The sequence below is a fragment of a genome, unplaced genomic scaffold (assembly GCF_019419815.1).
Source record: "Pyrus x bretschneideri cultivar Hongxiangsu unplaced genomic scaffold, Pyrus_bretschneideri_v1 Contig15, whole genome shotgun sequence".
In the NCBI taxonomy this organism is placed as follows: domain Eukaryota; kingdom Viridiplantae; phylum Streptophyta; class Magnoliopsida; order Rosales; family Rosaceae; genus Pyrus; species Pyrus x bretschneideri.
Genome location: NW_025999446.1, coordinates 4,771,277 through 4,787,579, shown reverse-complemented (window position 1 = coordinate 4,787,579; position 16,303 = coordinate 4,771,277). Strand labels below are relative to the sequence as shown.

The 16,303-nt window shown below is 34.1% G+C and overlaps 1 protein-coding gene across 1 annotated transcript; it reads right to left on the bottom strand.

The window, feature by feature from the left end:
* Positions 1-10,944: 10,944 nt before the first annotated feature.
* Positions 10,945-15,961, bottom strand: LOC103962011 (protein TIFY 8). The gene is made up of 6 exons (XM_009374669.3): positions 15,381-15,961; positions 14,393-14,583; positions 13,847-14,289; positions 13,642-13,729; positions 11,276-11,504; positions 10,945-11,155 (listed from the first exon to the last, which is right to left on the bottom strand). Exons 1-6 carry the CDS (start codon positions 15,676-15,678, stop codon positions 11,067-11,069), a joined length of 1,338 nt encoding a protein of 445 aa, XP_009372944.2. The 5' UTR covers positions 15,679-15,961; the 3' UTR covers positions 10,945-11,066.
* Between the last annotated feature and the right edge of the window lie 342 nt (positions 15,962-16,303).

Sequence of the window (16,303 nt, the reverse complement as noted above, 5' to 3'; positions counted from 1 at the left end):
ATGGAGGTGTTTATTTTTTTTTTTAATTAATTTCGTAAAACAAAAGTCTAAACAAGCCATGTTGAAGACCCAATCAAGCATATATCCAAACAGCCCTCACAAACTCCCCAACCAAAGCATATCCAAATGTAATTAGGAAACCTAATCTAATAGCAATATCATATTTTTATTTTTTTTTCCCTTTTAAATCTCCAATAACAATAAAGAAAATACACAACAACATAAAAAGAACCACAACAAATACAAAAAACAAAACACATATATTTTGCCTCCTCTTCACTATATAAACCCTAAGTCTCTTGCAATTCTCTGTTTTCCTTCAAATTTCAACCTCTCTTATTCTATTGGACATGGAATTCAAGTGTAACAAATCTAGAAGGTTGTGATTCAAGGTAATTAATCTCTGTTATGTAGTTTTTTTTTATGTTCTTTTAGAGTAATTGGTACTTTTTTTCTATGGTATGGCAATGGATAATGGTTTGATATTGTTATTGTTTTGTTACTTGGTTTTATTTAGGTATATTTGGGAATTGTGAATTTGTGATGCTGAATTTTGGAAAAGCATAAGAGAATTTCTTCTATTCGTCAATTAGGTTTTATTGTTCTTTAAGGCTTTATCGACTTAATATTGAGTTGAAAGTTGATTGTTGCGTTGTGGTTTCTTGATTGAAAATGAATTAGTTATCATGCCTCTTATTATAAAGTATCTCTCTGGGTCTCAAAAAAGAAAAAATAGGAAAAGGGAAGAAGTATTAATAAGGTCTCAAGTTGGATCTCTTGGTAGGTATTTCAAAAAACAAGCTGACAGTTCAGTGAATGAGGAACAAGATGAGCCTATATTTGACTATGTTAGTGGAAAGCCAGAAGGTAAATCTCTGATTGAGACTAGTATTGAAGAACATGATCAAGCTAATGAGAATGTAGAAGAAAATGAAGTTGTGGAAGCTAATCATAATGGGAAAGATGTTGAGAATATGTCTGAGGATGCTCACATTGAAGATTTAAGTGAAGAAGTAGTTTTTCCTTTAAATATTGATGATCTAGGGAATTGGGATATGATTGGTCAAAATCTTAGAGATATGTTAGTGGAAAGATGCCCTAAAAGAGCTAACAAGGAGAAGCAAGATAGAAAATGGCTAGTATATTTAGTTTCTTTGGATAAAGTATTTTGTTTTTGTTTTAAGTTATTCAAGCAAACTGGAATCAAGACTTACCTGGATAATGAGGGTTTCAAAGATTGGAAGAATATTGCTCATAAGCTTGCAACTCATGAAACTAACAAGGAACACATTCATCACATGAGTATATAAATTGAGTTGGAAAGAAGATTACAAAAGTGTAAAACAATTGATGAAAGTGTGCAACAACTAATCAACAAAGAAAAAGAACATTGGAGACAAGTGTTATGGAGGATAATTGATTTGGTGAAAAGACTTGCAAAAGTTACTTTAGCATGTCGTTTAGACAATGAGAAGTTGTATGAAGAAAATAATGGAAACTTTTTAAATTTTATTGAAATGGTTGCTAAATTTGATCTTATTATGCAAGAGCACATTCAACGTATTGATACACGTAAGACTCATTATCATTATCTTGGTCATAAGATTCAAAATGAATTGATACAACTGCTGGCAAGTGAGGTCAAAAGTGCAATCATAGCAAGAATCAAAGAGGCTAAATATATTTCGGTAATACTTGATTGCACTCCAAATGCAAGTCATGAAGACCAAATGTCTCTTATAATCCGGTGTGGATGTTACGAAAAAGAGGTTAAAAAATTCTTTTTAGAATTTTTGAATACACATGACTCAACAGGGAGTACACTTTTTGATGTGCTTTTAGGTGCATTGAGCATTCTTAAACTTGATGTTGATGACATAATAAGACAAGGTTATGACAATGGTTCTAATATGAAAGGAAAAAATAAAGGTGTGCAAAGCGGAGTACTTAAAATAAATCCTAGAGCATTCTACACTCCATATGGATGTCATATCCTTAATCTTACACTTTGTGATATGGCCAATTGTTGCCCTAAAGCTATGTCTTTTTTTGGAGTAGTACAACGCATATATACATTGTTCTCATCCTCTACCAAGTGATGGAAAGTTTTTACAGATCATGTGCAAGGAAGTCACACCCTAAAACCATTGTCACAAATTCGTTGGGAAAGTAATATTGAAAGTGTTAAACCCATAAGAGAAAGCACTTAACAGATAAAAGATACATTAATTCACTTGGCATATACTAGTGAAGATCCTAAGTCCAAGAGTGAAGTCGAGTCCCTAGCAATTCCTGAGTTGGAGAATTTTGAATTTTTTAGGTACGGTTATATATGGCATAAATTATTGTTTGCTATTAATAATGTTGGCAAAGCTCTTCAAAAAGAAGACATGCATATTGATCAGTTAAAATGACCTATAACCATTCTTGATCAGTATAGAGAACATGGATTTGAGAAGGCAATGAATGAAGCTAAGAAAATAGTAAGTGAGATAAGGATTGAACCTATTTTTCATGAGAGACACATCATTTGAAGAAAGAAACAGTTTGATGAGAGTGCTAGTGAAGCGGTGACACAATCAACTATTGAAACTTTTAGAGTCAATTACTTCTTTTATACAGTTGATCAAGCCCGTACTTCACTTGATATCAAATTTGAACAATTTAAAAAATAAGAAGAAACTTTTGGGCTTTTGTTTAACTTGAAGAAGTTAAAAGCTGCAAAAAATGATAGTTTGAGGAGTTTTTGAATCAATCTTGAAGGATTTTTGAAACATGGTGAGCATAAGCATCCATGTCATTTAATGAATAAATAAGCACCCTTAGATGTTATAAAATCTCAATGCTACAAAGAAGTGTAAAAATATGTGTAAAAATATTTGTCCCTTGATCCTAATTAATATATATGGGATAGGATCAAGGGACAAATACTTTCACACTCTTTTCAAGTCTTTTGATTACATGACGTCCAAGGGTTCTTATTTATTCATTAAATGACATGGATGCTTATGTGGATTTTAACTAATATTAAAGATAAAATAAAACTGAAAAAAAAATCTGGAAAAATGAAAATATAATTAAAAAGGGAAGATAATTTAACTGAAATTGGTTCTCCCATTCACTGGATTCAGACTTTGAACACTAATAAAAAAAATCATGAAACTATTGTAACCGTGCAAAAGAAACTCTAAATAGACTTTTAACTAATATTAGTCATGCAAAAGAAATCCCCCTCCAAAAGCTAGGTGTTGTCGAAGGTTTGCAGCCCACGTTTCAAGTGGATCACCACTACCACCCTAGAACTGTCGCTCTTTGGTATGTTCTCAATTAAGTTCAATTCATATCCTCCGAATTGTCTTCTTGAATTTTGTTGTATTAATCGTTTGATTTGAATTTCGTCATCTGAATCGTGTTCTTGAATTTTGTTATATAACTTATGTTCTTTGAATTTCATTATTTGAACTATGTATTCTCGTTATTAAAGAGAATAACACGGACACAAATCATGCAGCCAAATCTGCAATTTTGACGTGATTTACTTACTGCCTAAAATTCTATACTTTCCTGCATTCTAAAATATTTGTTGTATCATTCTCTTTTATTACTTGTCATCTTTGACTACACCAGTCAACTCTGTTATTTGAATTGTTCCCTAATTCAATTTTATGATAATTTACAGTGAAATTCGAAAGTACCAAAAGAGCACTACGCTTTTGATCTGCAAGCTGCCGTTTCAACGCCTTGTTCAAGAACTCGCACAGGACTACAAGACAGACCTCAGGCCAATCTTTAATCTTTCTAGCAAGCTTACTGTGGAAATAGGAGCATCAAGCTTTACACTTCACAAGGTGAGTGAAACTAGTTCAGAGTAATTGATTAATATGCATGTTGTTCATGATAAATGGACTAACAAGTGGAAAGTGTCAGTTTTTAGTGACATTCACAATCACAAACCAGTTACCCCATCTCGAAGGATAATGATGAAGTCCAATCGACATATTCTTGATGCAGTTAAGAAGTTGACAAAAGCATTTCATAAAGAAATTTACAGATTGGTAAAGTTCCAACAATTTTTGGGGGAGCTCAAAATTTCGGTTTTGATAATAGAAATTGTTACAACCATTTAAGAAATGTTAGCCATAGAAAACTAGAAAGAAGAGATGCGCAATCAATTCTCAATTACTTTAGAAAAAAGCAAGCAAAAAACCCACAATTCTTTTATGCAATCCAATGTGATGAAAATTGAAGGGCCACCAAATTTTTTTGGGTGGATTCTAGGTCACGAATGGCATATCATTATTTTGGAGATGTAGTCAATTTTGATACAAAATATAGAACAAACAAATATGAAATGCCATTTGCACCGTTTACCGGAGTAAGTTAGCATTTTCAGTCAATACAATTTGGATGTGCCCTTTTACAATATGAGACAGAGAAAACATTGTTATGGTTATTTGAGACATGGTTAGAAGCTATGGGAGGTCGTCATCCCATATCTATACTCACAGATCAAGATTTGGTAATGGGAGCAGCAATTTCACAGGTATTTCCTAATACTCGCCATTGCCTTTGCCTTTGGCATTTAAGAAAAAAATTGCTTAAAAATTGTCGCATATATATTATAAAAAAAAAAAAATCAAGTTTTAAGATTGCAATGAAAAGGTGTATTAGGTTGATATACAGAATAGAGGAATTTGAACAACAATGGAAAAACGAGGAGTACGAATTGGAAGAAAATGAATGGCTTGCCCAACTCTAATACATGAGTCATGGGTGCAAGTTTTTAATCATGGCACATTATTTGCTAGGATGAATATAACTAGACGTAGTGTATCAATGCATTTTTCGATGATTTTGTTACATCAACGACAAATCTTAAAGAATTTGTTGTCAAGTGTGAGTAAGCTATTAATAAGATTGTGACAAATGAAAGTGCTGAAGATTTTGTTTCGGAGCATAAGTACCGTATTGTGGATGATGATGACTTCCTTTTGAAGCATACGGCTAAAGTTTATACTCGAAAAATGTTTGAAAAGTTCAAGGAAGAAAGGATAAATGTCAATCGACTCGAAGTTGAAGATATGGGAAGTGTCAATTGGTTTCATATGTATGTGGTTAGGAAAAAAATTGGTGAAGCTGAAGAATTTTTGGTTAAGTTCAATCTACAAACCAACAAGGGAACCTGCAAATGCCAAAATTTTTAGTTCATTGGAATTCTTTGTCGACATATTATTAAAGTTCTTGTTCGTCTAGACATTCATGTCATAACATCCCACTTCATTATGGAAAGATGGAAGCAAGGAGCAAACAAGTTTAGGGTTATGGATTCAGAAGAACTGGTAAGAAATGATAGTCAAGAACAAGCAGAGGCATCGAGACTCATCCATATGTACCTTAGAGCTACTAAATTAGCTTGTTGTGTAGCATCTTCAAATGAGGCCTATACAATTTACATGGAAGTTTTTAGATGAATTGTCAAAAAAAATATCTCAAGTTGAAGTCAATATTGCGTTGAATGAAAAAGCTTCTGAGATTCAAACCAATGATTTACAAAATTCTAGTGATTTGCCCGATCAGTCCATTGACAACACTTCTCAAATATTGCTTTTGGATCCAAATATCTCAAAGACCAAGGGTAGAAAAAAGGATGATAATAGTCGAGGAAAATCTAGTAGTTCCAAAAGAATAAAAAGTAGTCTTGAGTTATCCAAAGAGAAAAAGGGCAGGCAATGTCAAACATGTAAGATGATTGGGAGTGGACATGATACAAGAAATTGTCCAAAGAGAAAAAAAGATTGATTCAGCAAATTAAACCAAGGCAAGTGAACTTATTTACTTTGAATTAGTTTTAGTTTATTGGATACACCATTTTTAATACTTTTCATGTTTTAGTCCAACTCATATTATCTGTTTTCGATATGTTATAGTTTCTTTACACAATGATGAAGAATGTTGATGATCAAAGGATTTGGAGAATGACAACCATGAAGAATGATGCTAATTTTCTATCACGACCGAGATAATAATCAAGTTTTTAATTTGTATGGCAATTACATGAAGTTGAATATATTACCCTTCTTCATGTTATTTCATTTGACCTAATTCCAAGCCTTTTTGTGCACCTACTTTTGATAATTTGAGAAAATTGAATTCAGTTCTTCAAAATTACTACATCTGGGAATTGCTAACAAAATTTCTCAAAAGATCACAGAATATGGAATCTCTCGTCTTAAAACACAAAGATGTAAGATGTATTTTCTCTTATGTTATGTGATACCAATATCACTTCTATAATATTGTGTATTCCCGTTCAATTTGTTCTTTTTAAATTACCGACAGAACGAAGAAAATATTTGCTAAGAGCCAAAATATAGAAAGGATGAAGTCTGAATCCAAGTCTTAAAAAAAAAAAAAAAAAAAAAATTGGTTTTTTTATTATTGTTCAAAGTCTGAATCCAAGTCTTGATCGAAGTGGGAATGGGAGAACCAATTTCAGTTAAAGTTTCTTCCCTTTTTAATTTTCCAGATTTTATGTTTTTTTTTTTTAGTTTTATTTTATCTTTAATTTTAGTTAAAATCCATATAAGCATATATGTTATTTAATGAATAAATAAGAACCATTATATGTATATGTATATGTATTTTTCCCTTGATCCTATCCCTATATATATATATGTATGTATGTATGTATATGTATGTGTATATGTATATATGTATATGTATGTGTATATGTATATGTGTATATGTGTATATGTATGTGTATATGTATATATACCATGTCTTCTGTTCAGAATCATCTTATTGGAGCCAATTCAATTGAATAAGAACACAAGGACGGTAGATCCCACATGCAAGATCCCTCCTTTTCTTAATGTGGGATTAACACTCTCAACATATATATGATCATTATATATGTGAATCACAAGATACACATAATACAAATTTTAATCAACCAACTACTTCTTTGTCTAGTAATAATTATCTTTTCAATATTGAAAGATGCATTGAGTTCAAACTTTCTCTTAATCGGATTGAAAAAAAAAAAAATACTTGTTATAAAAATGTCCCGAATCTAAGAAAATTTGGAAATCTCGACCCTTTGCTAACATGTTAAAGATTTTTAGCCATTTATTTAAGACATAGAAATATACTAGAAATTTATACCCGCGCGGTGCTGTGGGATTAAAAATTATATGAGATATTTTATAGGTTCAATTTTCATAAATAATGTTGAGTGAAAACAGAGAATTACGAATGGCAATGTAATTTATACGTATTATCATGAATGTGACAAATTTGGATACCAAGAGAAAAATCTATTCTTACAAAGTGCAAAGAAGAAGATAATTGTTCAATCAAAAAGTTGGACTAATGATAACTGCATAACTTACAAATGCAGTATTGAGAGTATACCAGTCAAACAAAGCTTGCTACATGCTAAACAATGTTGAATGTAAAGCTTGGATACCAGACTTGTTCCTAGCTTGAGGTGTTTCCAAAGAAGGAAAAATTGACCTTGTGTTGTGATAAATTCCAGAGGGTGTCTTGGACAGTTGTGAATAGAACTGCAAAAGGTAATAAGGACAGTTAGGCAATGATTAAAAAAAAAAAAAAAAAAAAAAAAGATGCATAAAAAGTTCAAAATTGAGTTTTGGGAGAGAGTGGAGAGAGAGGTGGTAATTCGACTTGTGAATTCTCAAATCAAACATTTAAATAAAGTTTAATCAAAATTTAGAACAAAATGTTAATTAGAAATGTGTTAAAATGGAAGTAAAAAGGATTGAAACTTACCTAATGTGATGTGTACAATTTTACCATCTATTTGTGAAAAATATACTGTTGTGACATGCCATATGTTGATCTTGCCCTCTTGGAAGTGATATTAGTCACTGATTGCCAGGTAGCTAAAATCTGTACAATATTTTAAATTATGAGACAAATTATTCTGTCAAAGTTGTGTGATAAAAAATAATTTATACTTCTATATTGACGCAAGTTATGATTTTAATTCGCATATACCTTGGTGGAGTTATTCTGTGTATGAGTTTCTTACATTCATCATCCATGTTATCTGAAAAGCTGATTCCAAGTTCTGCAAAAAATCACAAAGAAATGAAATATAAAATTGGACCAAAAAGAAATTTAAAAAAACAGAAGGAAGAAAATATTATTTCAGTCATTTTCCAATCTTTGAATTGGAATGACACAGAACATATGACTAAAAATATGGCTAATATTTTTAACTTTCTAATTAAAGTCTTAAGTATTTTAGAAATTTTTATCAGCCAGTACTGGAAAATGAATGTAAGTAATGCTCAAGGAGGCAGACAATAAAAGTCGAAGTAAAATGTAAAACCCAAAACGTTAAAAACATGACATACCCTTTTCAAAGACCAAAAATGCTGCAAACGGAAAAAATGTGGTCTGCGGAAAATCTGAAAAAGAGAAAATTGAATTTGATAACACTGTATGTTAAGAAAACTATTAAATTTGCAGTAAAAACAAAATTAATACAGTTTTTGCAAAACAAACTCCATGAGTGATTTATTCAACCAACCTGAGTTTACTTGACCATAATGAATGTCATCTTTGATTAATATCATCTGCGAGAAAACAATTTGCTTTCCACACATCAGTAACCACTCATCTCTAGAGGCAGTATCTTTCTCCAGCTCTGCGAAATCCATCCGAATCCGTATGCCTTTTTTTTTGGATTACGCTTGGCTTGGATGAGAGGTTTTAGATCTGTTGAGGTGGAGGTGGATTCTGCTACTGTTGTGACTCTTGTTAATCAGCAGGATAACTTTCTCCATCCTCTCCACACCCTGATCTGTGGCTGCCAAGCTTACTTGAAGATGGACTGGCAACTCTCCTCCTCTGCTTCTTCAAAGCTCAAAACTTTCACACTAAATGGATCAAATAAGCCTTGTTTTCAATACCCTTTTGGAGTTTGATCTTTAAGTCTGTTAAATTTTTTATTTATTTTTTGTCTGATTTGAATTTGTGGGTTTTGTCTCCCAATCTGATTTGAATTTATTTTCTTGTACCATGCATGCATAAGATTTTTAGAAATGGATCAAAACTAACATGCAATGTAGAACTTCTGTGTTTCACTTACTTATTGATTGGGTTACAATCTCAGCATGGGAAACTCATTCCATGATCTAAAAACATGGAAGAATTGTATAGCTAGAGTAGACAATCTAACCTACGATTTTTGAAATACAAAGCAGGATAAATTTGCTACAGAACCAACTTATAATAATCTAAACTCTCATCCAAAATTCAAACTGTCTACAATTCTATACAAAAATATAAACTTGTATGACAATTACTACAATTCGAAGTAAAATTTAACCTATGCAATAGTCAAATTTAATAACTCAACAATATTAATATTCTCAAGAGAGAAAAAAAAAGCACAAAAAAATGAAACCCCATATAAAAAAATCCAAGACTTTGTATAGAACATAGGCTTTACCTTTCTTCAAGAACTGCAATTGAAATTGTAGCAGTTGCATTTGTTGGGTGGTGGGAGGCATTTCGCTGTGCAAGAGTTGCTGGAAATTTACCAAAATCTTAGTAAGATAAAGAACAAAAATGGTAATCACAAAACTCAAATTTAAAGCATAGTTTTGTAGCTCCTAAATTCTTTCTAAAGGATGCAAACACTCTTGCCTATCTCAGATGGCTATAACTCATGAATCCAAATCCCATTGGATCAAGCCTATTCTCTTAAACCAAACATGAAATTGTTTCATGATCTGCAACTAATATGATTTACAACTAAAATAAAAAATAAAAAACTAATCAACTCGAAATCAAAATATAAATCCAATTCAATTTAAACTTACCAAGCATAACAGAACAAATCATAGATGAACAATCAATCAAACAGAACTGAATGAGATTTAGCTGCTTCAAAAATTTCACATTAAACCCAATTATAAAGCACAAAATCCTACCCAACAATGAAAACAGAGATAAAACAAAGCAAAAATCGAACAAAAGGGGATTTGTACCTCTGTTTTTGACTCGAGATCTCTGCGTGCTTTGAATTTCTGCATACAAAATATATTACTTCTGTAACACTTGATCAAATTTGGAAGGTCTTTAATAGCTCTACTCTTCGTATCAATTGATTTTAAGAGGATTAGTAATGGTAAAGCTAAAGTTTGGGGATCCATGTGTGATTTGGCTTTTGATGTTCAAATGAAAGGAGAATGAATTTGTCAATGTAAGCTGGTAAATATTTGATCGAGTAAAAACTATGTTTAGCCACAAAATACTATCACGTAGTCATATGGAAGCATTAACGATTAATTTTCATTAATAGTAGTCGATCTATTTGCAGACATTTCGTATGATAATCCTTGTTGAATGCTTTGTCATTCAAATGCTTAGAACATGTTTATCAAGTTATTTCATTGTAATATATTCCATATCAAAGCTAGTTCAAATCACCGACCGACCGATCTTTGGTCTAGGTCCGATCGGTCGTCTGACCTAGGTCCGACCGGCACTAATTTTTCCGAGAACACCAAGGGTGAGTTTTTGGTTCAATATTTTGCAGATTTGCTAAATTTTGACCCCTAACCATATCGATGTCGACCAACCAGATTAAGTTGTAACCCAATTATGTTCCATTGAAGGCCAACCCATATCAGATGATATGGTGGTGACCAGCCCATTAATCCAACTACCAAGGACCCAACTGCTTTTTATCTGAAAGCACTTCCTGAATAAGCACTAAAAGGTGATTTTAATAAAAAGCTAACAGAAATGAATCTTTATCCTTGAAAAACATTTTTGTTAAGGGTATTCCCAAATCCCAAGCATTCCCTTTGCCGTAAGTAAACTTGCGGAAGTCAAGTTTCTTGGTCATTTGTGGGAGAAGCGCTGCTATCGCTGGCTTTCATGGCGGGGTGTTGTTCAGCCGAAGGATTCGACAAAGATTCAAAATTATAGGATTAAATATAAGTCGAGACCAAACTGAAACATCAAGGAAACTACAATGGTGAAGATTTTACTGTATCCTGGGTTCGAAATATGGAAACTCTCTAACATCACAGCTCATTTTTCTCTTTTGAACTGGGTTCCGCAGCTTGAATCGGGTTTCTTGTATCTCTGACTAAATTGCTACCTTGATGGCCACCTACAGTACAAACCAAAAGAACCATTGAATACACAGTTGTGGCCATATGTTCTTATTGATCTCTCGGTGTCAAACACCCCACTGGATATCCATGTAAGCATAATGGAGTTAGAAGATTACCTGCTGGTGTCAATATTCGATCAGCAAAACCCGCAGCTGGACTAGAATTCCCAGGAACACTTAACCTCCCATGGTATTCTCGCAACAGTGCGTTGTTACTTGCTGCACCGGTTTCAACCTCTCCACTAGGCATGCAACTTTCACTGCCCAGCTTTGCATTAGGTTTTAGTGAGTAGGTTGTTGACCAAGATCCTCCATTTGATCCAGCTAAAGCCATTATAACATCTGCCTGAAAAGAGTAAGTACGGTGGCCACAACAATGTCACGTAATTAACAGCGGAGAGTGAAAAGATATTTGAATTTGTACTATGTTGCTGATAGAAACGATGGTGAAGAAAAGGGAATTATAATTTTTTTGAAGACATCAATGACAAAGAAACATTCATGATTCTCGTTTCACCTCTACGAAAACAAACTTGATTTCCTAATTCCAGGCTCAAATGTAAGGCACTTGTGTAATGCAGGTGCATTAGGTTTTTAATCTGCTTTTATACATCTAACCGGAGAGGTCCACAGGGCCATTGATGAATAATATATGAAAGAAAATAGCAGTAGGCTACGGGATGGAAACTAGACTTAAGTTTAGATTTGTAATTAATATTTAGGGAGTTCTTAGGAAACTAGACTTAAGTCAAAATCCGCACCATCCATTTTCTTTATCATCATTTAATTTCATCTCTATAAAAAATCAATCAAATTGGAAATTATACATCCATATGTATAAAACAAATCAAAGGTTTTGTTAACAACTAATATTCACACAACCAACTGTCCATTAGTAAGCGATTGTCAATTTGATTGAACTTCTTTTGCAGAGATGATCATTAAACAGGACTAAGAAAACAACCGGTTACAATTATGAGATTTGTACGGTTAAAATATATCAATTACAATTGGATGGACAAGTAGGTGCTGCACCAATGGGATTAACGACGCAAGCCAACTCCTTTTTTTTACAAGAATCATTTAAGGGCACTTGTTGATTGGTTGAAATAACAAAGTTTGGTTGAAAAAACAAAGTTTTCCCTAATTTCTCTCTCTCCTTGTTCTACTTTCTCTCAGTTTGCCCGACACCGTCCATGGCCTACATGACATAAACAAGTGTACGAGAGACCTTAGGCTACGAGTCTTGGGTAAAATCACAAAAGAACACTCCCAAAGCTTAGGCATACAAGTCTTCAGTCAAACCAAAGATGTAACAATCCCTTCTGACTCTTTCTTAATTTGGAACTTGATCTCACATATAAATCCCTATAAAGGACAATAAAAGGGCCAACACTAACACATTACAATGTAAAAATTACAGCAAATATGACTTCATAAATGATCTACATGGGAAACCACTACTGCATACTTCATGTGTAAAATACCAATGGCTACTCTCTACTGCCGGAATGAGACAGCAACTGAAGAACCTTCCCACACAAAATGAAAATGATTAACAAGTGAACTTCCTCACATCAATCATGAAAAGTACTATAGGAGACTCACTATGATGTACTTTTTTCTTTGTTACACCCGTCTACATCGTACTTTCCACCAATTTGATATAATAACTTGGAATTTAAGACCATGTCACATTTTTATTACCAACAATGATTGTTTGACTTTCGAAAGCACTCGATAATGAGGACCACTAATCCAACCAAAAATGAAGAATTAATGGAAGTAGCAAAGCTGACCACATTGACAGGTGAAACCAGCACTAATGAGGAAGAAATACACAAAACAGCTCCGGTTCAGGGCCAAAGAGCAGATAAATATCAGGCATGCACTAGTAGAGTCATGCATGACCATAATGAACAAGAAAGTGCGTAACTCTAAACTGCCCCATAGGCAAAACACGTTCAGAGTCTTTTACAGCCTTGAAAATTATCTTCAACCCAATTTCAAGGACTTCTAGTCATTAACTCGTCAATCTCCCACAACCAGGGACTGACAGGGAAAGCAACTTCTGCACAATTTTCAAACAGTATCGTGCTAATCCTCGCTATACATACCCTAATAACTAAAACCTACTCTTTTTTAATGACTCAATACAGACATCTAAAAGGTCGAGCTTATGATAATATCAAGAAACTTATATGGCTACAAAAGAATTCACAAAGCCAAAACCACATTCTCTAGAACACTACGCTATACCTATAAGTTAAGATCAGATCACACCAATTCAGCAATTTACAGATTCCTTATCTGTATGCAATGACTACATAAGTTGGCCAATGTTGATATCTGTAGTATATATTCTTTAAGAGAGATTGTCCACATATATTTGCTATAATAGGATGTATAAACTCATAAATCAAGGGAGCTCACTATACCATAAATCAAGGGACATATAAACTACATTCTTTCAGAAAGCAAACCTTGTTCGGATGGACATTGTCAAAAACATGAGCTTGACCACCATAAAATATGGTCATCTGCCGACCAGCTGAAGTAAATCCATGTTGACTGCCACAATGGAAGACAAAAGATAAGGCATCAAGTTTTCTCTTGAAAAAAAAAAAAAAAAAAAAAAAGCAAACAAAAGTAACAGATATGTACTATATCTTGTATAATTAGATTTACCTTGGATTAGAGGGTTCTGACTCTAAATTATGAGTCCCAGATTTCTGCCTGCTGCCACTTGGTAGCACCCCAGACGAGTTTCTTTCAGGAGCATCACTGCTGGCATTAATGGAACTCAAAATTCCTGGGCCTTTAATTCCAGTTCTAGATCCCTCATCTGCTGCTGATTGAGAGATATTGTTTGGAATGGCATTGGCATCCCTAAATCGGTTTGAAGGTAATTGATGCACCATGGGTACAAAATGACCCCCTCGTGAAGGGTACTGTACTGCAGCACCCATATTCATAGGACTAGGTTGTTCCCGTTTGGTGTCAACTCTACCACCAAGTGGAGGCTGAAAAATCAGAGAACCAGAAGTTGGCCTCAGTGGCTGTGTAGCAAAGACTGCTTCATCGTCATTGGACCTTCTAGGTCGTTCTCCCCCTGGTCCATTTCGAAGCATCTGATTTCAGGATAACTAAAACGCATCAGATGAGAAAAACATAGGTGGGGCGTTTTCTTTATGTAAGAATAGGATAAAATATTGTATGATGTCACACTAACACCTTCATCAAATGCGAGCTCTCAAGGTGATCAGGACCGGTATGAGGGACACCATCTCTGGATGAACCCATAAAAGTCGAGTCTGAATTACTCCGTTTGCTTCCTAGTACCCTGTTACTTATCTCAAGCCCAGATACATCGCTCCTATGGCCATAGAACGGAACCCCCTCAAGATGGTTTCCAGCGTGCCTTTCTACCAAATTTAATGAGACAACAAATCAAAATCTAATCCAACCCAGATAAGAAAGACAAGTACTGTATGTGTGTTAACATTTCAGTTATACAATCATAACAGATAAGCTCAAGATCAGTAGTTAACATTCATTCACCGAAATCCCAGATGAAAAGGTCAATAATATAACATAAACGTCATCATAAACATATGCTCATCCGACAAGTCTCACTTTGTAATGATAAATTTTGACAAACACACTCAACTTTTTCACTCCCACGATAACAACATCAAAACCCGAAAAAGCCCCGCCACATTTGTAAATGGTAACAAACACACAAAACCATTTCAGCATCAAGTTTCTCAAGCCTAATTTCAAATGCTCCAATAATACACAAATTAAGAGAGCTAACAAAGGCAATGAGGGGAAATCAAGTGAAAAACTTGCCCTTGATTCAACCTATCCATACAAATTTAATAAATGAAAAGCATAGAGGAAAAAGAGAAAGCCCACAACAGCTACCAAACTCCTCACTGACTTCAGTAACTAATCCATAACATATAAAGTTATAAACCCACTCCCATCTTTCTCATTTTCATTTACACAAGCAATCCAAAACGACAACAAAAAGACAGCCCCTCAAAAAAAAAAAAATGGTAAAGAAATGAACTTTATCAACCTGATTACAAAAATGATATAAAAGCAATTATCTTTAAGCAAAAAAAAAAAAAATGATGGGTTTTTGTTCTGAACTCAAATAAAAGCACAGGGGTTAAAAAAAGCAGCTTTTTTTTTTACCAAATGGGGACAAACTCACCGGAACCCAGATCAGAGGTGGTAGAAATGGGGCCCCGGCCGCCGCCGGAGGAAGCCCCAAGGGAAGCCGAGGCCGAGGGAGAAGGCTCAGAGAGCCTGCAATCGGTGGAGGCTTTTGCTGGCAAAAGCACAGGGGAATCTCCAGGCTTCATGCCCAGAAAGTCATGGAAGATGGTGTGCTTCCCCAGCTGCTGCTCCTCTAGCTTCTGCTTCCCTGGCTGCTGTTTTTGCTGTTGGCTGCTAAGAGTTGTGGCATTGTTGTTGGGGATGCCTTGCTGGGCCATTTTCAGAACAGCCATTCCATCTCCATCCCCATTCCACCACTCTGCAGAGCTGCTGCTTATTTGCTAGCTAGAGAGATGGGGTTTTTGTGAAAAGAGAAGAAAAGGAGAGCTCGATTTTCAGAAAAGGAGAAAGAATGAGGACTTTAAAAGAAAAAGAGGGAATCTTGGGGGCTCCTACATGAGCAGAGACCGAGGAGGAAGAGAGAGAGAGACGGAAGCAATTAAAAGCAAAAGGTTCTTGTGCAAGTGTTGTGGCTTGTGCTTGGTCTTTTCTGAGTCTCCTCTCTCTAAAGATTAAATGGGGTGTTTGTCTGAGTGTGTTGGGTGTTGGGTTGTTTGGTTGTGGGGGAATATATGTCGGGGTTGGAAGTGTCTTTTTCTTAGGAAACTAATTAAAATAGTTTGAATATTTTTGAATTTTAATTAAAATGATAAAAATGTATTGTAAGTAAATAATACAATGAATAACTTTTAAATGTGTTAAACGCGAACAGTATTAGGAGTGTTTTGTTAAGACTCTCTTTTTATTGACAATTATTTGATAATGTTAAGAAAATCATCTCTAAAGTAAGACTCTCTATAGATTCTCAAACATCTCATATTTTTTGTATAATATTTTATAATGTTGGCACAAAAATTA